Source organism: Boleophthalmus pectinirostris, unplaced genomic scaffold (genome assembly GCF_026225935.1).
Source record: "Boleophthalmus pectinirostris isolate CB_2022bp ecotype Guang Dong unplaced genomic scaffold, ASM2622593v1 HiC_scaffold_23, whole genome shotgun sequence".
NCBI lineage: Eukaryota > Metazoa > Chordata > Actinopteri > Gobiiformes > Gobiidae > Boleophthalmus > Boleophthalmus pectinirostris.
This window is the reverse complement of record NW_026571207.1, coordinates 9,254,733-9,278,704: the sequence shown is the minus strand read 5'-3', so window position 1 is coordinate 9,278,704 and position 23,972 is coordinate 9,254,733. Positions and strand designations below refer to the sequence as shown.

The 23,972-nt window shown below is 39.1% G+C and overlaps 1 protein-coding gene across 1 annotated transcript in view; it reads left to right on the top strand.

Moving 5' to 3' along the window:
* Positions 1-23,972, top strand: part of si:dkey-237h12.3 (teneurin-3) — a 338,669-nt gene that overhangs the window by 266,762 nt on the left and 47,935 nt on the right. Inside the window, 1 exon segment of the mRNA XM_055159618.1 lies at positions 21,099-21,348. Coding sequence (XP_055015593.1) covers positions 21,099-21,348 — 250 coding nt within the window.

Sequence of the window (23,972 nt, the reverse complement as noted above, 5' to 3'; positions counted from 1 at the left end):
TTTTATCATACAAGTAACACATACTTTGGTATACACTTGAAGCTCTGTTATTCTTAAACTATGTAACATGTAGTTTCCCTCAATGCTTCAAAACACATTTAATAACCATGCCTCATGCTGCAGAAAATAAATGGCTCATCTGGTGTAGTATGTATGTAGGTGTTACTTATTTTGGTGAAACACTTTTTTGGGGGAGTTTCATGGTCAAATACACACACTTTTCTCCAATCAGTCCTTTTGTTCAACCTCAAGAAAATCACCAATGAAGTGTGGCCAAAGGAGAGATTCAATTTGTCAACTGGACAAAAGTTTATTTGGTCAAATAAGTTTCACTGCTCATCCAAGCTGCTTCTTCAGTTCTGGTCAGACGCTGATGGACACTTCCTTACGTTTGCCTGAAGGGAGAAGCTAACTACACTGAAACTACTCTGAAACTAACACAGCTACTTGTTTACAGTTTGGGTTTGTTAGTTAGGCCTATTGAACTTGCACTGAGTGTGGGGTCTTATTAGCAGAATCATTCAGAGCAATAAGGGGTGCTTTCACACCTCTAGGCTTGACCTGGCTATCACTATTCACTACTCACTATGCTCCTTTTGCCATGAATTCTACCTGGACGATTGAGGGGTTTTACACATAACTTAAGAACAATGAAGTGTGAACTATCAGAAGTATACATTAAGATACTAACTGTATGCATCGTGATGAAATCAAAACTGTTATCTAGCCACAATAAAGTACACAATAGGGCCATAACAACAATTCATGATGTTATTGAGTAAAAAAAGGCGGGGCAGTTTCATTCTAAAATCCTCCCGTTGCGGCTGGACTTAACGTAGAATAAATCAAAGTATCTCAAGTCAGGACCATTAAATTGAAAAGGGTTTCTGGATGAGACTTGAAATGTTTTGATTGCAAAAACTGTCCAGGTGACAGTTTGATCTCGGTTCTAAAAAACAAACTGTGATTTTTTTTTTTTTTTTTCTTTGCACATTGCCCACTCCCCCATGATTCATGATGATTCATTTGATTTTGAGTCATGCTAATAGAAAAACTTTTAAAGGTAGTCATCTGGGCAATGTTTTTGAAATTGAGACATTTTGACTCCCGTACAGAAGTCATTTCCAAACTGAAGGAACTGAGCATCTACAATTGAATCATTTATTGTACTCTGAATTGTTTAATAGTGACGGTACTAGCCCATGGCTTCTCAGGCCTGCACCTTCAAATTGAAAATGACTTCAGTATGGCAGCCAAAATATCTCAGTTTCACAAACATTGGCCAGATGACTACCTCTGAAACCTTTTCTATCATCAGCCACTGTAGGCACTGCTCTGTCTGAAGCTCTATTACTCAAGTTAGACTTCTTTGTTTAACACAATCTGGCCATACAGAACTGACTTAAAACTATTACAGTTGAGCTGATTTGTGCTGTTAAACAATTCCCTTGCACATAAAATTATCTCACAGTAAAAAGGTGAGTCATTAAAAAGGTTAGTCACCTTTTTTATTAGCAATCAAACATCTAAACAGGACCATGAATGCTTGTATTGATCTTGAAAAATGTATTTTGCTTGTATTGATCTTGAAATTTTATTTTTTTTTTAAATCCATTTTACTTTTTCTTGAGATCTAAAAACTAATCAGGCTGTGTTTGCTAATGTGTGCATTGACCTAGACTTAGACAAACTTTATTGATCCACAAGGGAAATTATTTGGACACAGCAGCTCACACATCACAATAAAATATAATAACAAAGAGCAAAAATATAAATGGTTATGATTAATAAGTAGCAAAAAAGATAGCAAGAGACGGGTGTGAAATAAGACATAATTATGTAAGTGTAATTGTACAGGTCAAAATAAAATAGAAAGATAAGTAATAAAATATAAAATCACAGCTTTATCCAAGAGATCAGAGGAAGACAGCGCAACAATGATATGATTGACAGTAAACACTGAACATCCCAACATAGACATAGACGTAGACCTCCCCCAGATGATGAGCACTGCAAAGTTGTGTAATATATATGGCAATATGAAAAGGTACTTAAGTGTTACTCTTGGCAAACTTTCTTGGTACAGTGCGTTTATGGTATTATCTTAATCAAGTCACTATTTCCTTGTGGATGCTCGTAGGCCCCCAAAGACGCCGTGCTGTATTTAAGTGTATAATGTTTTCACTGTTGCGACCTTGGCGAGCTCCTGTGTAATCCATTCACATCTGCAGCGTGTATTAAAGCCCCATCTGTAATGCTATCTGTCTGCGCGCTCTCACATTTCATTTCGACCTGAGAGGCGGCACGCGCTCAGTCTTTGCATTCTCCCAATCCAAACTGAATTATTCAAACTCGAATTTAACCACTTTTTGACATTTGAGATTTACGACCCACGTGGGTGTTTCGCGTTCGATATCTTCGGTCAGCATAAAGATGAATCCAAATATCACCGTCTGGCTCTCCGCGGTATTGATTCTTTAATGCCGTAAACCTTGACTAATGTCCGCGCCCGACGTGTTAGCCAGCCAGCGTTTAGTGTCTATCTCTTCTTGTTGCTTGTAGCTTGTTTTTTTTTTTTTTTTTTTTCCCTTTCGTCGGGCTCCTTTTCCCTGACATCTGAGGACTCTTTCTCTCATGGTCGGTGGCTATGGCGCTCTCTCTCGCCTCCACTCCAGAGCCTGTCAGTGCAGATAAGGCAAATTGCTGGTGTGTGTGCGTTAGTCATGTCCTGGAGCAGCCTCTCTTCTTCATTACGAGTGGATATGGCTCCCCTCTCAGTCTGCTGCGGCTGCTGCTGCTGTAACACGGATGACTTTTATTGGGCAAAGGTTTCGGCAGCTCTGTAGTGGAGTGTTCTGCTGGAAGTTGTCTAGAGACGTTTCCATGAGTTGTCTAAGAAAGAAAGTTTGGCTGGTTCACATTTATAGAAGTCGGAAAGCGAAAGACACAAATCAGATAGTTTGGGAATGGTAATTAAGTTTGAAATAGTCAACTAAATAACTTCAGAAGGGACCTCGATAGTGGTGAGGTTCAGAGGTGCTTGGTCAGGACTACCTTATCTTTGGGCTGATGGCGGAAAACCAGCCAGACACAGAAAGATGTATACAAAGCCCACACAGAAGCCCATGAGTTAAACAAGGAATCTTCTTCAGTTACTTTATACCGTCTTAAAATGGTATAACAGTGAAAAAGAAGATTGAGCGAATGTCTATCGATGGTTTTAATCTCAACAGGCACATTTTTGCTGTTTTATTTATTTGAGCGCGCAAAGTCTAGTCTTCCTGAGGTTCTGTTCTCGGGTAAGATGGGCTTATTGTAATGTGGTTGTGAGATTGGTGGTGGTCGAGCATCGCAGCTGCATAATTTCCTTGCTCTGTTCTGTTCTATGTTTCAGTATGCTCTAGGGCTGTACTCAAAATAATAATACAGAGCTGTGTATTGTGATACTTTTAAGCAGCAAGAGTTAGACACTGCATTAAGGTTGAATCTGCTGGGCTGAAAAGGTGACTTATTCAAAGGACAGTTGTATTCTGATATTAAGGACATTGTGCACATCAAATTCAAAGGTGTTTTGTTATTCGACATGATCAAAATATTGATTTTTGTCAACTTGTCAACACCTTTCTTAAGGGATCTTCATATATCAGGACAGGCTTTGGATAATGGCCAGCATATTGGAATATATAGTATCATAGGTATGTATTGTATCTTGAAGTACTTGGCAATACACAATCCAGGTATGCTCAATTTATTTATTTAATCACTGTTTATGTGTGTTACTATATGTGAAAACATCTCCAGTCTTGCCATTCTTCTGACTAAGGCTGCGTTGAGACAGCAGCCTGAAGTGACCCAAATCCGATTTTTTCACCTATGCGACCTGTGTCTGATTTTTAATGACACAGATCCAATTTTTTTCAAATGCAACCCAGGCCACTTGGATATGTGCTCCTAAAACCGATACATATCTGATCTTTTGACTTCAGTCTGAACGGCCAGGTCACATTCATCCGACCTACACATCATCAACAAGCATCAAGCGTCACTATTCTGCTCGGAAATAGGTGGAAACTGTTAGAAAGAAACAAGAAACGCATTGGCCAAAAACCTTGTCCTTCTCCTTCTCAATCACCCTCCTTAAAAACAAATAAACTGTACATGTTCGACAGCAACTTTAAAATCACCAGGTGCTCAATGCTCGTGTCCATGTTTAGGCGACTTCCGTAAACACTGAGCACACTTGCTGCCTGTGACGTTGTCCTGTCCTCTGATGCACATGCGGGACATTTTTGGGGCATTTAAAGTTCACACTGGAGGTCACACACAAGTCGCATTTAATTGGAAATGTGAACAACCTCGCAATAGCCTTGAACGGTTCGATCTGATACTTGCTTCCAGTGGCTTTTGAAATCAATAACCTCACCTCATTTCACTTTGGTAGGTTCGGTAGGTTCCTTTATTGTTGCCAAAGGGAAATATATTCTGCATTTGACCCATCATTTCTTTCTGAATGTTGAGCTAGTCTTGGTCTGGACTGGAGGATTTTTACTTACTGTAGAGTGGCCAATCAAAAAACTACCACAGCTTTTGGAACTTCTATTAAGAGACAGTATTAGTCTGTATTGTTGAGGAACTCCGTAGGAAATTGCTCCCTGTACTCTCTCTTCTATCAGAGAGTATCGGAAAAGGCCTGGGTGGTATCTAAGAGAATGACACAGTACAAGAGGGAACAAAGGAGGACAGGCTGCAATTAAGACCCCCTCTCTCCTCCCGCAGCCATCTCCGTGCTCCCATCTCCAAGGTGACATTGCCCTGGGCTCCGGTGTGCGCGACTGGGCCTGGCCCGCGTGCCATTAATCATCTCCGGAGCTGTGATGTCTGCATTAAAGCCCGCTCTTCCTCTACATGAGTCAGATTACCGCTTTATCAAAGACACTTTTTCCCCCGCAATTACGTGACGATCGAAATCAAATGGACAAAAACGTGCTAATGAATGGATGGTGCTGTAGCTTCAAGGGTAGACCTGTACGTTTAGCAATGTTATAGATTTCCGTGCGTAAATAATGACTTGCAACCGTATTAAGGTGAAATAATAGTGGAAATGTTGTGATTTTTATTTTTAAAACTGTGAGCTCCTGGTTCTTTTTGTCACTGCTAATCAAATCTTTAGTTAAATTATAGCAATTACCAATTTGCAAAGACTGGAAAACATAATGTAATTTGCAAAGAAACACATTATTTCAACATGGCGTCTTATATAAACTTTTCTCACATTTTTATGCTCCTGGATGATTAAATTTAATTACAATCACAAAATAATTTGAGCGTTCCCTGAAATTACCATTAGTAGCATTTAATTAATAAATTGTAATAACTTTTTGTGCTGTTTATGTTGGCATAAAATGAATTGACACTCTCAGAGCCAGAGTCAGGATGCTACATGCTTTAAGGACAGCAAGTGTTAACTGGGACAAAACCAGGACTAAATTAAGACTAGAACAGAACCAAATCCTCCTGACTAAATTGGACAAGTCTGAATAATTCCCTTCTTTGTCCTTTCGTCTATGGCTACTCCCAAATATGTTTTACTATGTCTAGACTGTGACCGTTTAAAGCCATTGTCTAATGAAATGCATCAGCTATATTTATCTGCTCTTCCTTATTTTCCAATAAAAGGCCAATGTCCAAAAGTAAAATATTAACGTTATACTTTTTTCTTAGAAATCTATCATGCAAATAATGCTTTTTTCTGAGCTGAGGTTAATAGAAACTTCTGCCTTTCTCTCATAAGCTGAAACGGCTGTTGACAGAGAAGGGTAATAGAAGTGCTTCACTATTGGTCCATCCAGGATTACTAATGTTAGCTTTAATGAAGTGTTCCTCACAAAACCTCCAGCGAAATGAGAACTGGCCTGCTTCCAGCTCCTTCCAACGAGACAAACTGTGAATTATGGAAGTAGCTCTCATCGCGGAACACGCTGCCAGCAGTATTGTTCTGCAGGTGTGCCTTCACTACAGATCAGCAGCCCTCTTCACTGACTCGGTTCTGGGTTTAGTTTCTCCTAATTTGAGTAAAAATCTATTTTAGTACTAGAGTTTAGTCATCATCATTTTTTGTAGTGCTTGGAAATGTTTAATCGCCAAATCGCATCAGGCTGAGTTGTTGTGCATTGTAAACATTATAATGTACTCCCTGCCGTTTTTTCTTACAAATACTTGTGTGTGAAGTAGGGCTGTGCAAATCATTGTTTTTATAGAGATCCAATAATGTCAAAGTGCCGTTTTAATGGAGAGGTCTACAGCCAGTGTTCTGTCAATAAAAGCATGTGGTTTATATGATTTTCTTTTATCTGTAGATGTTAGTAGTGAAACCTATACAACCCTACCCCTTTCTCTTCCCTCCTGTGGTCTTTGTGCAGACTCATCTGTGCTCTCTGGTCTTCTTCTGTCAGGTCAAAGCTGGCTCACTATCAGACAACAGTAACGCAGATATCATTAGGGGTGTGCAAAAATATTGAAATATCGATATATTATATTGTTTAATGTGATGATACAGTATCAATATCAAGGGCTGCTGTATCGATATATCACCAAAAGTATTTTTTGGTATATTTTATAAGTTATTTTGTTACAGTGCTTCAGTTTTGTTGCTTGTTTAGAGGAAGGAAACTCTTTTATGCAACTGTTACAGCCACATCTCAAAGGACCGCAACAGGTGAGGGAGGACATGACAACAGCAACGTTTTAACCTGTGAATGGGCATTTGTTATACACAACATGAATAGACAATGGTGCTGGCAGCGTGGCAACATGGCAGTGTGGTGGCACTGGTAGCATGGCAGGCCTGGAGGATGGGGGCGGAGCAGGAGGAAGAGAGAGAGAGCACATGCCCAACCCTGGCTTTATAGCCCCGTGGTGACTGGGGGGCGGAGCCAGCAGGCAGGGCAGCGGAGGGATGCAAAGACACCTGGAGACAAAGGGAGAGCATCAGGAAGGGGCAGGGCAGAGCCTGGGCTGTCACAGTGACACATTTGACATTTTTACTGTTTTGAGGATTAAAATGTTTGTGTTTCATATTAACTTTGCACAAGAAGTGGTTTAACAAAGACTTTGACTATAACAGGCATGATTTAGCCTTTTTTTTTTTTTTTTTTCTGAATTAAACTGTATCAGATTGATTTGAAATATATTGCATTGAACCGAAAGCTCGCTTTATCGAGATATGTATCGAATCGTGGCCTATCTATCGAGTTATGTATCGTATCGGCAGCTTCTGAATGATACCCAGCCCTAGTGGTGATATTTGAGAATATTACAGGTCTGCCAATCAAATTACAAATGGCGTTTGAAATGGCACTGATTACAGTCTGTATTGAAAGACACTTTTAATAAGACAAAATACAATTGAAATGAAAATTGAAAATGGATTTGATCAAGCAGGGATAACTTTTTATTGTGATGGTACTACAGAGTTGGCTGTTGAAAACCGTGCCGTACAAAAAAGACATTTACAAGCCTCAGCTGTCGTTTCATGGCTCTTATCTGTGTTTGCAAATTGACACTCAAGTTATTTCTTGTTTTTCTTTTTGTTTTTTTTTCTTAAGCAGCACTTCAGTCGCCACTTGGTTTGGCTTGGTTTGTTCACAGACAACAGATGTTCAAAAGCTCTCAAAAGTATTGCAATAAATATTTTGCATTGGTAATTTACTCGCTGTCTGATGGAAAGGGTTCAGGTCATTCAAGTCAGAAAAAAAACACAATGAATCAGAGTAATTTAGTAAAGGCCCATGTTTGACTCCATAGAGATATTATTGCTTTGCCTGGAAGGTTCAACAGTATGACATTAAACAAATCTTTCTCCATGGAGTTACTGTTCAGATCTGTTGATAGGCAAGCCCACTCACAGTGAGAAATCATGTTTTTCCAAGGTATTTTTGAGCAATAAAACACCTGTAATTGAACAACTGCAAGATGGATAGAGAGATAGATTGACACACTGGATTATAAGGTGCAATATCAGTAATGTTGAATTCTCTCATCTAGTTTCATACATAAGGTGCACCGGATTATAAGGCGCATTAGGCAAAACAAACAGACGACACTTGAAACTGATCCCTTAGCCCAAGCATCCATGATCCATTGGCAGATCGTGGTGTAACCCGGCGTTGCCTCCCTGTCTTGGTGAATGTGTATTACTCTGCGAGGCTCCTGATTACAGTAGTTGTACAGTTCCGACAATCCATCAAGCGGTGCGGCTTCGGAGTAGATTCCCTGCACTCACAAAACTGCGCGGCACAGGATACATTTTGAAAGCTCATTGTGGGCATGGGCGGGAGCGGGACTACACAATGCGGGAGCGGGCGGGTGAGATGATCAACTGCAGTCCTGCAAAATTAATATGAGTGTAAGTAAAATAACAAATGATGAACATATTCCTATCATACATTATTTGTGCTGGATATTTTATTTGGCATTAATAAAAATATTTTAAGCAGCCTAAACTTGCGGATGTGGTCTAACCTTGTACACATTTTAGACAATTCCTTTCCACATCTCTGTGTTTGAGCTTAAGAAAGTGAACATCCTCATCTAGCGGGACTTGCAGGTGGGAGCAAGACAAAATATCGCCGAATGCGGGCAGGAGCGGGACTAAAAATTGTGTTCCGTGCAGACCTCAGGGTCTAAATCGAAGCTTATCAAAGTCGTACTAAAACATTTTGACAGATTTTTAAGCACCGTGTACCGCATAAAATCGGTTCGAGGTCAGTGAGCACAACCAGAAATGACACATAAGGTGCACCGGATTATAAGGAGCACTGCCAATCTTTGAGAAAATTAAAGGAAAAATACGGTAGTTAGTTAGTTCAATATCATACTGTGGAACATTCCAGGCAAAGTTACAACATCTCCATGAAGACAAGTAGATAGAAGATCACCGCCCCCAGTGCACCTGTAAGCTCTTTACAACATTAATGTACAATCTGTCTGTTCAGATGAAACAACTTAAACTGGATTTATTGAAATTGCTTGCATGAAAAAACAAAAAAATATGCTGTGGAACCATTTTATAAAATGTATGAAGACACTGCTTTACTGTTGAAATATCACAGTTGGATTACTTCATATAGCTCTCCTATGGGAACTTAAGTTTCATTATTGGGCTGTTTGCCCGCTGAACGGAGCTTTGTCTTGGACTCATGTTGGAAGGAGAAAAACGACAGATTCTGAGCATTTTTAAAAAGCCTTTTTGCACAGCGCCAAGTAAAGCTGTGAAGTCTCTCCTCCAGCCCCCCCTCCCCGTCTAAAACACGCCCCCGTCCTTGTCCACGGCACTCATCAATGAGAGACATGTCCCCGACGCTAGGTCCATTCACACTCACACGCGCTGCCTTCAAGTCTCCTCTGCAAAGTCTGTCCACAGAGGGATACGCGGTGTTTGTGTCTCGGCTCAAACGCTATCGCTGCCAAATTGTAGAGATCAGTTTGCTTCTGTTAATGACTGAATTTTGTTGTTGACACAGAGACAGAGAATAAGAAGTGTGCTAAGGAGAAAAATAAGAGAAAAGATGAGAGAGCCTTTGTTTGTCCCACAATTGGAAAATTACAATGTTGCAACACAAAGTACAAGAACAGCACTTAAAAGAAAGAAAAATCCAAAAAATAATAGTTAATAAAAGAAGTCAAGGGGACAAAATTAATTGATTATTGTTAAGGATTAAGAAATATTTTTATCATAGGATTTACAATATGATAAATTTACTTACTTTAAAAACTAAATCCAGGCACTCCAGAAAAGTACAAGTCGCATTAGGAAATGTATAGTTAAAAGGCCTTTATTTATGTTTCGACCGCACAGTTTTCATTAAGGCTTACTTAGAATCATTACTTATTTATGGGGAAAAGCTCAGAACAGAAAATCCACAAATGTTGAATATATTTGTGTATTTATTTATTTATATTAAAATCAGTCAGTGCCTGAATGTTTGACTATCGCCACAGGTAAAAGTGATTATCTAAAGTAATTAATGAAAACATATTTAATTACTTCATTACTTATGGTGACAGAGAAAGATATTGATCTGAGTGAGTTTTGTTTCATGTGGCCCAGTAATTAGAAGTATTATAAACCAGGACAAAACATCTGCATTTTGACAATTTTTTATTGTGTATTAATAGTAATTAATCCACTACTCAAATCAGAGATCTACAGTGTTAGACTTTGGATTACTTTGAAAGACCATTTACTCTGCTCTCGAAAAAGTCCTGTCCCGGATTGGCCTTTTGGTTACACAAGGCTAAAGTGGAAACTCTATGGAAACATTTGAGTATGGCCTAGTTTTTGTTTAACTGTGTCTTCTGCTCTTCAGCCGTGAAGTCTGCTTGGACCTGTAAAGACAAAAACTGTAAAGAGCATTTTCTAAGTACACAAATGTCCAGTTGACTACGGTGTGATCACTGACTTCTATCCGTACACTGTGTTTTTCATCAATGCTGTTCTTCTTTGGCTAAAATCTTGAAATAAAACCAGGTTGTAGTATGATAACAGCAATTTACATCTGATGGTTATGCCTACAGAAGCAATCCAAGTACTGTATTTTTCAGATTATAAATTGCTCCGGAGTATAAATTGCACCAGCCAGAAAATGCGCAATGAAGAAGAAAAGTCACACCAGATTATAATAAAACCAGACTATCACACTTTTTGGGAAAAGTGAAATTTATTTTATAAAATCAGGGACCAGGAACCGATATTTTATCTGGAAAGACAAGTTATAGTAATAACAACAGAATAAGGAACAACAGGCTTAATAGGCTTTAATGTGTTAACGTAACATATGAACAGTTATTCAGATAACATAAACAACAGAACATAAGTTTACAAAACTCTCCATCTCACTTCAAATGACTAAATCCATTGAATCCACTGAATTCTTCATCCTCATCCTCCTTCCGAGCAACTGCGCAATTTCGGTTGTCACTGAAGTCCATGCTTTTTCATCCAGTGACTCCTTTCCCACTTTCTGCCAGTTCCTCACAAGTTTCTCACTCACTCCAAACTTTCTTTCTGCTGCTTGATTACCATTTTCTGCTGCATATTTCACAAATTGCAGCAGGACAGTGGCTTTTTCTGCAGAAGATATGCGTAGGAAACTGATACTCAAACCTATAGTGCCCTTTTGTGGCTGTCAGTCTGAAAATTTGAATATATAAGTCGCACTGGGGTATACGTCACAGGACCACCCAAACCATGAAAAAAAGTGCGAATTATAGTTCCAAAAAATACAGTACTCATTTTGCCATTTAGCTATTTAGTTCATTTGGTTGAATATTTTTGACAATACTTTTAGTCAGTGCCTGACTATCATATGGAAATCCACCTGGTTGTGTCAGGATGAATTGAAAGCAAAGTAGAGGAGGAGTGATAATGTTGTTGTGTCCTTGGGCAAGACATTTCACCCAAATTGCCGCTGGATGTGACTGATGGTGACAGGAAGAGCATTTGACATAAATAATCTGCTAAATCACTGTCAGAGGTTTGCCGTATCTATGTGTAGCATTCTTGATTCCAGTTCTGGGACGGCTGCTGTGGTCAATAAAAGGGGAAACGTTCAGAGGACTCCTTCAGGCTGATCGGGCGAAGCATCAGAACAGAGGTGCAAAGGTCTAAGCAGAGAAATCTAACTTTTGCTGAATCCAGATGAGAGAAAAGCACAGACATCACCTTTGGCTTCCAAGCAACACTGCCCTGGGATAGGAACCTAAAGGTAGAGGCAAGAGTGGTACAAGATGGAAATATTGCAGAAATTTATCTTGCTGTGTCATGTCCATGGGTTTCAGCATATTCAAAACTACAATAGTAATGAACAATTTAAAACGTAACGTCATTAAATTAAATATGCCAATAATGGGACAAAATTCTGACCAAAACCAATGGATAAGTGGAGTTGAATTGCCTGGAAGTCCAAAATGCTTTCTGTATATTGATATCAGTCTGGTCACCGCTCCCTCCCTCACGTCTCAAGCCAGAATCAAACATGATCATGCAATCAGATTTGTTTATTTTCTCATTACTCATTTACTCATTGGCCACCATAATTTACAAACAAAATCAAATCTCTCCCACCTGATATTAACAGAGTTTAGTGCTTCGCTTATTGATTCTGCAGGAATCCGCAATGTTTTTCAGTCCTTTGTGATTTTTTTTTTTCCGTTCTTTGTTCCTCACAAGCATCCACATATGTTTTGATACGGATGGACCATGTGTTCCCCTGCTTAGTATTGGAGAAGTGTGTGTTCTGGATTTCAGAAATTGAGTTGAATAAGAGAATAAGGCCAAAAGAAAAAAAGTTTTATATGGGGATGGGTTATATTTATTTCCATTGTGGTCCGGTCTGCAGAAGCCCGTAGGTGTGGCTCGTCACTAGCCTCTGCTCCACAGTCATCAGCAGTAATATGTCAGGGCCCAGTGTCCTTGAGGGAGAAAAGCTTAATCTGCTCACTCACTCACCCCCATACCCCCTCAGCCACCCCCACTGCCCATACAGATACACACGCACACACACACATATACCCCGCTTACCCCCCACAGCAGAGCGGCAGCAGTCATGTGAGCGAAATGACAAGTGGGCCCGGCGTCATGCCAGGACCAGCGCGTCGCGGGGGGCGCCCATGATTGATTAGTGTGTTTAACTCATTCCATTACACTGGCTAATAGCCTACGGTACGCTACTGTAAACTAGAATGGAGAGAAGCACAGCAGCATGCACGTTGACCTCAGCACTAAATGTTTTTGAAGTGTGAACGCAAGCGGCATGACAGAAATGCCCCAATGCATCGACGCACACGAACCCTTCAACGCCAATATGAACCACATTTTACTGTGCTGATCTGCTCATAGAGGCTTTAGTATAACAACATGATAGGTATGTTGACTAAGAGTTCTACTTTATCAGATGGAAGGGAAAATATCATTTTCAAGCGTTTGCTATGTATGTTTTAATAGGATCTGTTCAAAGTTGACATTTTACACTTGGCTAGGTACATTCACATTTGAGAAAAATCTTAGAAGAGTTCAGTGATCTTAACTAATAACAAATACTTTTTATAAACTGCCCGTGTGTTACTTTCAGTGTAGTTAGCTCCTCCCTTTTGGCAGTGACTTTCAGAACCCTGTCAGAACTGAACACAACGGATTCACTCTTAAAAACTTGTCCAGTCAATAGAATAGATTTTTAGTGCCTCCACTCAGTTTCATTTCTCTCGAGCAGCTAGGTCAGGAATCGGAATACACTAGACGGTTCGCAAAAACACCAGAAGTGCGAGTTCAGGCACCAGCCAATCAGCGAAGAGCCATACATTGTGTTGGCAACGATTCCCGAGATTGAGGATTTAAAGCCGGAACAAAGAGATTGTTCGGTGAATTTTATCAAGGGGAAAGCCTTTATTGCCCTTCTTCCTACGGGATTTGGGAAAAGCTTAATATACCAGTTAGCCCCGTTAGCGGCGCATTACATATGTCACGACCAAATAGCAGCGATTTGTTAAATTTTAAAAAAGTACCCACCTACTGTCGAGCGAATGAACTCTAATGCTGAGAGGTCAGATGGTTTCCACGAAGTGAAACCAGCTGATGAATCAGGCTAGGACTGAGAAATTACACCCCCCTGAGAAAAGACTAAAATGTGAACTACTAAACTAATACAAAAATCTCATACATTTTCGGCATAAACGACAGGATTAGCTGGTGTTATGCAAATGTAGATGTTTTAAACTTAGAGCTTCATTCTCATCTAAATCAATTTGTTACTGAAATCGTGTACTACGATTAGAATAGTTTATATGGCTCATCAGACGATCAGACACATTTGTGTGGCATTGGCATCACATCTGGATGGCATTGAGGTAGCAAGCTGTCATTGAGTGCAGTGTGCCAATCCTGTTTATGTAACCGTAGGTCATGTCTGTGTGTTCAGCCTCTCTCCCTCTGTTCAAATAGCCACGTTCAGGTGAGCTGCTCGTGAAGTTTAGAGGCTATGGTGCAGGCACATGACATCTGTATGACCGTAAGGACTGTCTAAAAACAACTGAACATTTACTCTGCATTGGTAACACTTTCTTTTAGCTCTTATTTAAAGAGGTAACAAAAGTTTGATTTTATTTAGACTGAACAAACTAGGAAGGTGCTTAAGTAAAGTGCTCATACCATGGAATGAAGCAGTTTTCTATAACAATAATCATTAGCTTCAAAGTTAAGAAGTGACCAGAAGGATTCTAGTAAATGTGGGCTTTAAAAACTCATCAAAGCACTCTCAGAAGGATTACCACATTATGCCACAAAGTGAATCCGAGCATTGTCAACTCTGGGGAGAAAGAGCCTAATATGCATCACTTCAACATGCATGAATTAAAGAAAATAACGCCGCAAGTGTGTATCTGAAATATTAATTATTACTATAGACTAAATGAAAAGGTGAAGTGGCAGACATACAGCCATTCTTCAACCAAATCAGATTTACCATTGTGTTTTGTTACACTGGTGTGCCTACCTTTTTCATTTAGATGCATTAGCAGCTCATTTTGATGCATCAAAAAAGTATTTATTTCACACTAAATTTCTATTTCCGCAACTGCTCCGTTTCCTCTAAACTGTACTCTTCTTTCCCCCCGTGTTCGACATATTCTCACTGCTCCTGCCTGTACCGGAATGCCACCTCCCTCGCTCCGTGTGTCCAGTGACTGCTTCATCACTGCACGTTTGATCCAATGAGCAGACACATGGATCACAGTTCAATTACAGTCCCAAGGTCGCGTGTTTGATGGCAGCACGCCGCCCGCCCGGACCTATTTGTCTTTGTTAGGGCCTCGTGTATTAATGGTGTGTGTTACAAAAGGAGGATTGGTCAGATTGTCCTGTTGAGTGTCTGCTTTGAATTTGCCCTTCCGTCAATTAGATCAATGTGAGGGACAGGCCTGGAAGCACGCCCCATTACACACACGCTGCATGTGGAGTTACTCGCTACTGTTATTGATTTCCTTAAGAACATGTTTACAAACAGCTGTTCAGTATTTCACGTGTGGTTTTGCCTGGTCAGTCAAAATGACATGCTTTGACAATACTTTACAAAGATGTGTGGGTCTGGAACATGTTTCCTATTTGACAACATGGTCCATTTGTGTCAAAATAAACATGTCTGCTTACTAGGAAAAAAGAAATTGTTGATTTTGCAGAAATCTATGCAGTTTCCCAATCGAACTCTCATGTATCTGAGGTAAAAGAAGTTATATATTAGTTAATTAGAAGTTATGTATTTGTATTTGTATAATGCATGTTAAAAGACAAGAGACAAACATGTACTTGCAAATGTGCAGGACTGTAGCCAAAGCTAATTTCCATCCTTAGTCCCCGACTGGACCAAAGCCACATCATCGCACAATTCATAAAACATGACAAAAGCCTACAATACCCGCTCCCACATACAGCTGTCACTCATACACTGTAAAACACACTCATCTGACATTAGTATTCAAATGTACAGGTCAGACATACTGTGTACTCTCCTTACTTACACAGCACAGCATTAACATCTATTACAGATCTATATACAAATACAAGTTGTATGTTAAGTTATTATATTAATTTTGTTCTGAATGATTAGGAGAGATGCCTCTTACCAGTCCTAGCTCTTTCAAGATCTTTAGGCTAGGGATGGGCATTCAGTTAAATTATCTTAATCATTCATGGTTTTATATTAAAATTATCATCATTATTACTATTACTAATCTGCATAAATAAATATTACAACATATAAACCATAACCACTACAGAGCCACATCAGCCCATTTGAGATTATAATGTGTTTAATGCAGCTTTGACACATTTGTTTACGTCTTACAGAAACGAAACTTAAAACTGCATGTCTCATTTGCATAAATTGTAAATGCTGTAAAAAAGCAGCTCTTTCCTTGTGTGCTGATGTGTCAGCTTCTGTCAGACCAAAGGACACGACTCAATGGAATATGAGTGTTCTTTCTGTGACAGAGGGATGTTGATAATGATGGTGAGTCTGGTCTATGTGTATGTTGCGTCGGAGATGGTTCATATTTTCAGAGATCGTACATGTGCAGGTTTAGCGCAGCTCTTTATTTAACTTTATTTATGTTGGTCACTTTATTTATTTTGGCTACTGTTGTGATAAAAGACTGAAAAGTGTTGGACTTCATGGACGCATGCACACTCAACTTTATGTTGCAGCAGTAAACGCACTCCTTGCGGGATATAGTGATTTAGTGCCAGAGCCAAAACGTGGGACTGTCGCACTGTCAGAAGCAGCTTCATCTCATTATGCTACGCTACACACAGCAACCTCCATTCGGTTTGTCATTTAAAAATGAACGTGATCGCCGAAATTATTAACAATCAATTATCAATTAGTCGACTAATCATGCCCATCCCTGCTTTAGGCGCTGGGTTGTTGTGATCCACTGCTTCTGAAAAAGAAATGGACCAGATTGGCTGCTTTGAAGTGATATTACAATGTGTTTTAACCTCCCAACAATTCAAATGACTCTCCTTTTACTGATTTCCAGTAGTTTGAAAATGCATAATTACATCCCAGTACTAGAGCTGCAAGATTAATCACAATCAAAACAAAATTTTAATCACAACAAAGACTATGATTAATTAAAGATGCATCATGTAACTTTTCTGTTGAAGGGTCCGTCAAATGCTTTTCTCCGTGGAGATGTCATTGCTTTGTCTGGAATGTTTCACACTGTGGTATTAAACCTTTCTATCTACATGGAGACCTAAACATACCAAGTTACAGGTCAGATCTGTGGAGAGGTGACCCCTCTCACAGTCAGAATGTGTGTTTTTCTAGATATTTTAGATCTATAATATAATTAACGTCAGATAGAGCTGTTTAATGTCACACTGTGGAATATTCCAGGCAGAGCATGGACAGAAACAAAGAGGTGAAAAGTTACACAGTGCACCTTTATGTAACATCATTTCATCTGCAAACAAAAAAATATCTCTTATTATGTAAAGAAAGCTACTAACCCTGCAGTTTAGAAATTGTTCTAAACTAAAAATGTTCTGAAATGCTTTGACTTTGTTTTAGCAGTTCAAATTTCCAGGGTTTCCACGGGCCATGGAAATTCTGTAAAAGTCATAGAAATTAAAAATGTTATTTTCCAGGCTTGGAAAAGTCATGATATTTTGTAAATTCATTTAAAGTTTTGGAAAAGTTATGGAATTTTAGTATCTCTTTCATGCAACTACAGTATTCTGTTAAGTTCTCATTAGGCTCTTATGCTTTTGTTTAAAAGAGACGACAATAAATACACTGACAGTATTTTGAATGTTAAAAAACTATAATATCAAACCAGAAAGGGTTAACATTTCATATTTAGCCCTAAAAATATAATCAATTCTACACATGTAGGTGCGGTAAAGTCATGGAAAATTCACTTTAGGTCATGGAAAAGTTTTGAAATTTTGCCAGTGAAAAAGAGTGGGAACACTGAGATTTCAGTCTTCTCTCAAATACTTCTGGACATGTTTAAAAGGTGAACTTTGAACACAATCCTGGCATCTAAACATAAATCGCAAATGGAAACGTAATTGCAGTGCTTATTAGAAATATCACATCTACATATTTTGCCAAAATTGTGCAGCACTACTCAATACATCCATTTTTCAATCCTGTTTAGAAGCACCAGTACACAGTCTGTTGGAGTACATCATACCCTGAGCTTGGGGACAGTACTGGGGCCTGGGTGGTGTTGTGGTGTCGTAGACTGTCTAATTAGGGCAGAGCTGAGTGAACTGTGTGTGTGTGTCTGTGTGCGTGTGTGAATAATGAAGAGCTGGCAGTGCGCATGGCCCTCTTTGATGTTCCCCCTTTGAACAGAGTAACCCCCAAAATCCTGCTCTGTCTGCGGCCGCGCGCAATCCTTATCTGCAATGACTCACCACATTTGTTCTACGCATCCTATTAGAAGCGCCATGGAAGGCATAGTCTTCTCCCAGGCTCTGATGTAAATAGAATTAAAATAGAAAGGTTGTTTTGAATGTAGAAATAGTCTGGTGGGTTATGCTTCTGCCCATGAACCACAGGATAGCTAGTTTTGGTCTCAATGCATTGTCCACGCTAATGACAAAATGGTGGAAATAATAACTAGGGGTGTAACAGTACTCAAAAATCACAGTTCGGTATGTACCTTGGGTTTGAAGTCATGCTTCGGTGCATTTTCAGTACAGAGTGGGAACAGAATGTAAAACTATTTACTTGTTGTTTGTTTGTGTGTTTATTAAACCAACAATTTGTTTTAACATTATACAAACACGAAAATAAAATAAATGCAAAGTGCTGCTTGGTAATACTAATAAGTTAAATAAAGTATTCTCAAATAAGCAATAAATGTATTAAATATTATAAAAAATCAATTCCTTGTAAACTGTAAACAAAAATTTTCAAAAAGTAAAGTGCAGCCCTAACAGTTCCAGCATGAAATTTTACTCTCCATATTTCTGGTCAGAAAAAACAACTTGTCCACATTGTCTGCAGTAAGTGCAGATCTGCTGCAGTTATAATGTCCCCAGCGGTTGAGAATAAACTTTCGCTAAGGACAGAGGTTGCGGGTATGGGCGGGGGGGCATAGATTCTGTGCCGACAAAAGGCAAAAGTGAGGATCAGGGCGCGACAACTGTAATTTTGCCAAGATTCACGTGGTTCAAAGGGACGTAGTCAAGTCGGGGGTCAAATGTTGTCAAGGTGGGCGCTCTAACTATAAAGCGCTGCGGGAAACACTGCCACCCCAATCACAGACGAGTTCCCTTGTGAATATTAAAGAGCCGAGCCTTCCGTGTAGCTGCACATGTAGTGGCAGAATGTAAAGACACACAAATTGAGTGAATTCACTCGTTCACAGCCCTGCACCGAAAAGGTTCGGCACAAATACACGTACCATTACACCCCTACTGATAACAGCATAGTATAACAAAACTAGCATTGTGATTGAGGTTAGATTTGCAATTACTTTTCAATAATACGATTTTGTTTAAAGGTGCACTGCGTAACTTTTCTGATGGAGGGTCCACTATCTGCTTGTCTTCATGGAGATGTTATTGATTTCCCTTGAATGTTCCATTCTTTTATACCTGTGTTTCTGTTACCCAAAAATGCAATAATTCCTTCTGTGAATAGGAACGACTCTTCACAGACCTGAACTGTAAAGTATCTTCGGGATTTGCTGGGACTAAACTTGGACTAGAAAAGGACTAAACCAGGACTAGAATGGGAACAAGCCAAGTCTATATCAGGACTAAACCAGGATCAAACCAGGATTAATCAGACACTTTCACATCTGCTAAAACAACTTTATTGATTTGATAGACCTACTGTATGTTTTTTGATTGAAAATAGTTACTTTTTCCATTGCTACATAATATAAAACCTCATATTAAATTAACTTTTGAACAGTGTTTTAAACTTGTCAGTGCCCCCGCTGACTTGTAAACTATACAGCTGTCAATCATCTCATAGTTGAATCCATAATTATTGAGATGAACGAGTCATACCTGATAATATCATGACAAGTGATGATTTTGTATGTGTTCATTCTGATTTTGTTGACAGACATCTTACACCTTGCTGTCAAAGTTTCAAAGTTAGTGTACTATAGGGGGCGTATTTTTGTGACAAATTGTTACTGGCATTACCTGACATGATAATTGTGTTTAGTTCATTTAGTTAAATCTTTTGTTGTTTTTTCAGTGTGTGGGTGAAGATTGACTTTTAATGCTGCAGCAGTGGGCATCATCCGAGGATCTAATCCAGGGATGGGCAAACTACGGCCCGGGGGCTGTATGCGGCCCTTTAAACCTTTTAATCCGGCCCGCCGAACTTGAATTAATTATAATAATAAACCTTGTTAATGTTTTATTTTTCCTGCATTTCCGGCATTTCCCAGTAGATGGCGCACTATATATACATTGAGGTGCGGCGTCTTCTGTTGGTCGCAATGCTTTATGGGAAAGTATTGACAGGAGTCATTTTCAGGCATTGTATTCAGACCATGAATGAGGTAGAAGTGTTCAAGACATAAGGCTGCACTGTTTCCACTTTAAATCTGTGTTAAACAAACTCATAAAATTCATATGTACTGTATTAGAAAGTCTTAAAGGTTTGGTTTTTCTACGCGTTAACATGGGCTGAATGATGTGTAGGCGCTCTGTCTACGTGCTCGGGACACATGCTTGCCTTTGGTGACCAGTGGGTCAGACCTCATTTCACTTTTCATGAGTTCTGGAACTTACATGTCTAAAAGTTGCAGCGCGTAGTGCAGAATACGTCCTACATGAGCGTAAATAGGAGTGCAATGGAGCCGGGCTCTGAACACGTCATGTCCCGTCTTCTGTCCGGCCCTTCAATCAAATTTTAGAACCCTATGTGGCCCCCGAGCCAAAAAGTTTGCCCACCCCTGATCTAATCTATGCCTGTACATTTAATCAATCATTTAAAACGTTATTATAATTATAACTCTACTCAATTGCAAAACAGTGCAATTAGACAAAAATGTTAATAGAATTCTGTTGTGAAATATGTGGCCGCTCATTTAGCTTTTCAAAAGCACTTGTTGAATCGACAGTGGCTTTTAAAACATGATTTACAAAACATTACAAATAATGCTGATATAAGATTGGAAACTTTATAGCAGTATTAATAAATGTACGTAAAGTTTTAAGTTCAAAAATGTACTTAAAAGTTAAAATAAAAATAATCTATGCATGTGATTATTTGAGTCAGTGAACTGTTAAATGTGATAATTTATTAGTAAAGATATAGGGGAAACACCCTCTGATATTGCTAATACCGATATTAGAACCGATGCATCGCCCATTGCTACTAATAAATTATGTTTAAAAGTGCATAAATAGTAGTTTCAAGTAGTCAGGATTTCTATAACTGAGCTGCTTTAATTGAAAATCGCCAAAGCTCCATACGTGATTGCTCAAAAATACAAGCCAAGATTTATTAGTTATTACACTTATTATTATTGTGTAATTCTTCTGCCTTTTGTCTGTGCTGCAGGTATTCTGTACAAAGGCAGCGGGGAGAACCAGTTCATCTCTCTGCAGCCCCCGGTCATCTCCACAGTGATGGGGAACGGACGTCGCCGGAGCATCTCGTGCCCCAGCTGTAACGGCCAGGCTCTGGGCAACAAGCTGCTGGCCCCCGTGGCTCTGGCCTGGGGCATCGACGGCAGCCTCTACGTGGGAGACTTCAACTACATCCGCCGCATCTACCCGTCCGGCAATGTGACCAGCATCATGGAGCTCAGGTATGAAGGAGGACAGAAAAAACAGCTGGTTTATGGTGTTATATATGGCTGAATTTACACTACCAGTCAAAAGTTTGGACACACCTCCCCATTTAATGCTTGTTTTATGTATATTTACTACTTTCGACATTTTAGATACATACAGAAGACATCAAATATATGAAAAAAATATCTATATAATTATGTAGCAAAGAAAAACGTTAAATATCTCGCAGACACCTTTTGCTTTGTTTACAGTGATGCAAACCTTTGGCCTCTCACTTTACTTCACTGTAAATAATCATGGAAATCTAGAAGAAACATAAACAAATAAATGAATAAGTGTGTCCAAACATCTGACTGGCAGTGGAATTAGGCTTGCCATAATAATTACTTGTAAAATAGAAGTACAAAACTGAGCTTCTAAAAAGGTTTACTGATATTATCAATGTTTAGGATTATTGTGTCAGTGGTATCAAGTAGTCTTGATGTAGCGCTATTTTCTGTGGCAATATATCACACTTCAATATGTGTTTTTGTTACAGGAAATTGTTAGAATATAGACAGACAAACAGACACTGGCTTATACCACTTGTAAAAAACAAATGAAAGCATGTCAATATCAGAGAAAAGTGAGCGCATGATAATGATGATAAAATTACACTTTGCACTTTTGCCTTGATTGGTAATACAAAAACAAGTGTATCCCTTTAAATGTATTTGTGTTATGTATCCTGCTGGACTGTTGAGAAAATAACTTTGGTCCAATAAAAACTCTTCACTTGCACACATACACATCAAGATAAGGACTAAAACCAGAACTAAACCTGGACCAAACCTGAAATGTGTGAACATGGCCATTGTAAAACACAGACAATTGATGTTCTGAGCAGGTACATAACTTGAGTCAGTTTATGGGGAATAATAAAAATAAATCCTCCACATTTTGCGTTGATAATCTAAACGTAATTATTTAAACTGTGAGTGATGAGCAAAGTAAAATGTTTGAGTGTTGAGGCGTGTAGTGACATCAGTGTGTCCTCGAGCCATTGAAATGTGAAATCTTTTTCCTCTCTGTCTCCATAATGAGGACAGACATCCTGTCTTCAGCTGTAATTGGGATGATTTATGCCCTTGTGCCAAGCTGGCACCTCTCAGAATGGCTCCGTTTAGGCCGCTTGGCTCTTTGCAGAGTGGCAGATGTTGACTGCATGTACATCGGGTCACAGTCCACTGCAGATGCATACACTGGCTCAGGAAAAATTACTTAACAGCTACTTACTTATGAAATAATAAATAAAATGTGACATTTCTTTTTTAATATAATTAGAGATATGTTTAACCTAAAGAGCATCATTAATCAGCTTGTGAAAAAGAAGTTATTTGGGTCTTTAGGTCTGAAAGCAGCAGCCATAAAATGTATTCAGTTAATCAGAGGTTCATAGTATTGTTCTAGCATTAAACAAAAAATATTCATTATAGTGTACATGAAATATATAGAACTTAAAAGTGGACTATTATGTAATTTCTCATGTGTGGCTGGAATATTTCACAGTATGGCATTAAATGTATTTGCATTTATGAAATTTTATTGCTAAACAATGACTTGGTCCTGTGGTTTCACCTGCTTGTTCCTGCAAAGATGGATCGATTAATTCCATATTGTAGAACATTTGAACATTTGACTAAGCAAAACATCTCCATTTACACCCTTGACCTGACAGGTTACAAAGTGCCCCTTTAATTTGTTCTACTTTATTAAGAATCAAATCTAATTTACAGAGAATTGGCGTGAAAGCAGAAATGTTGTGAAGGAGCACTAGAGATACAAGTGTAGTAGTGAAGAGGCCGTGCTAAATAATGCTTTAAGGAGGACTTGTTTCCCAGCAGCTCTTTTACTGCAATTACACAAGAACAAAACAAAAGAGCACCATGAGAGCTACTGTCAGCTACATTAAATATACTATAGTCCGCACTGATGTATGCAGAGCTATGCACGTATGCAAACAGATTTAAACTAGCACAAGTCCAAGAGGAAGTCCATCTCGCTTTGCTCCACATTTGTTTTGCTTATGTGGTAAAATAGAGGATATTTAAGTCCTTTGCTCTTAAATAGGACAGCCATAATTCTCTGCCCTGTCCTGGTTTATTGAAAATTCAGATATTGAAATGTAGGAAGTGACAAAATATCCATTTGCCGATGGATAGTCAATCACATCACATTTGAAATTATGGTAATATAATAATGTAAAGTGAAATAAAAAAATGTTATTATACTTTAGAACCTGAAAGTAAATGGCAAAAAAATGTCTCTGCCCTCAGTTGTTAATGGCCCTGGGTGGCAATGGCTTACTTTGCACAGCATTTGCCCACTGACCTGACGGCTGCCGGTTCAAACTTTGTAACCACTGGTTTTGCCAGCCTACGCTGGTGTATGAATGGGCGTGAATGGGTGAGTGCTTCTCTGATGTAACACCTCTTTGTGTGCCCAACGGCGAGGTAGAAATGGCTGTGTAAATGTAACCATTAGTGATGCTGCTGTACACCAACTTCAGTTCAGCACTTTTCACTTTGCCCCTTTTACACTCCCCAAGCTCATTCATACAAACTCCCATTCACTCAAACAAAATCAACTGTACTTTGAT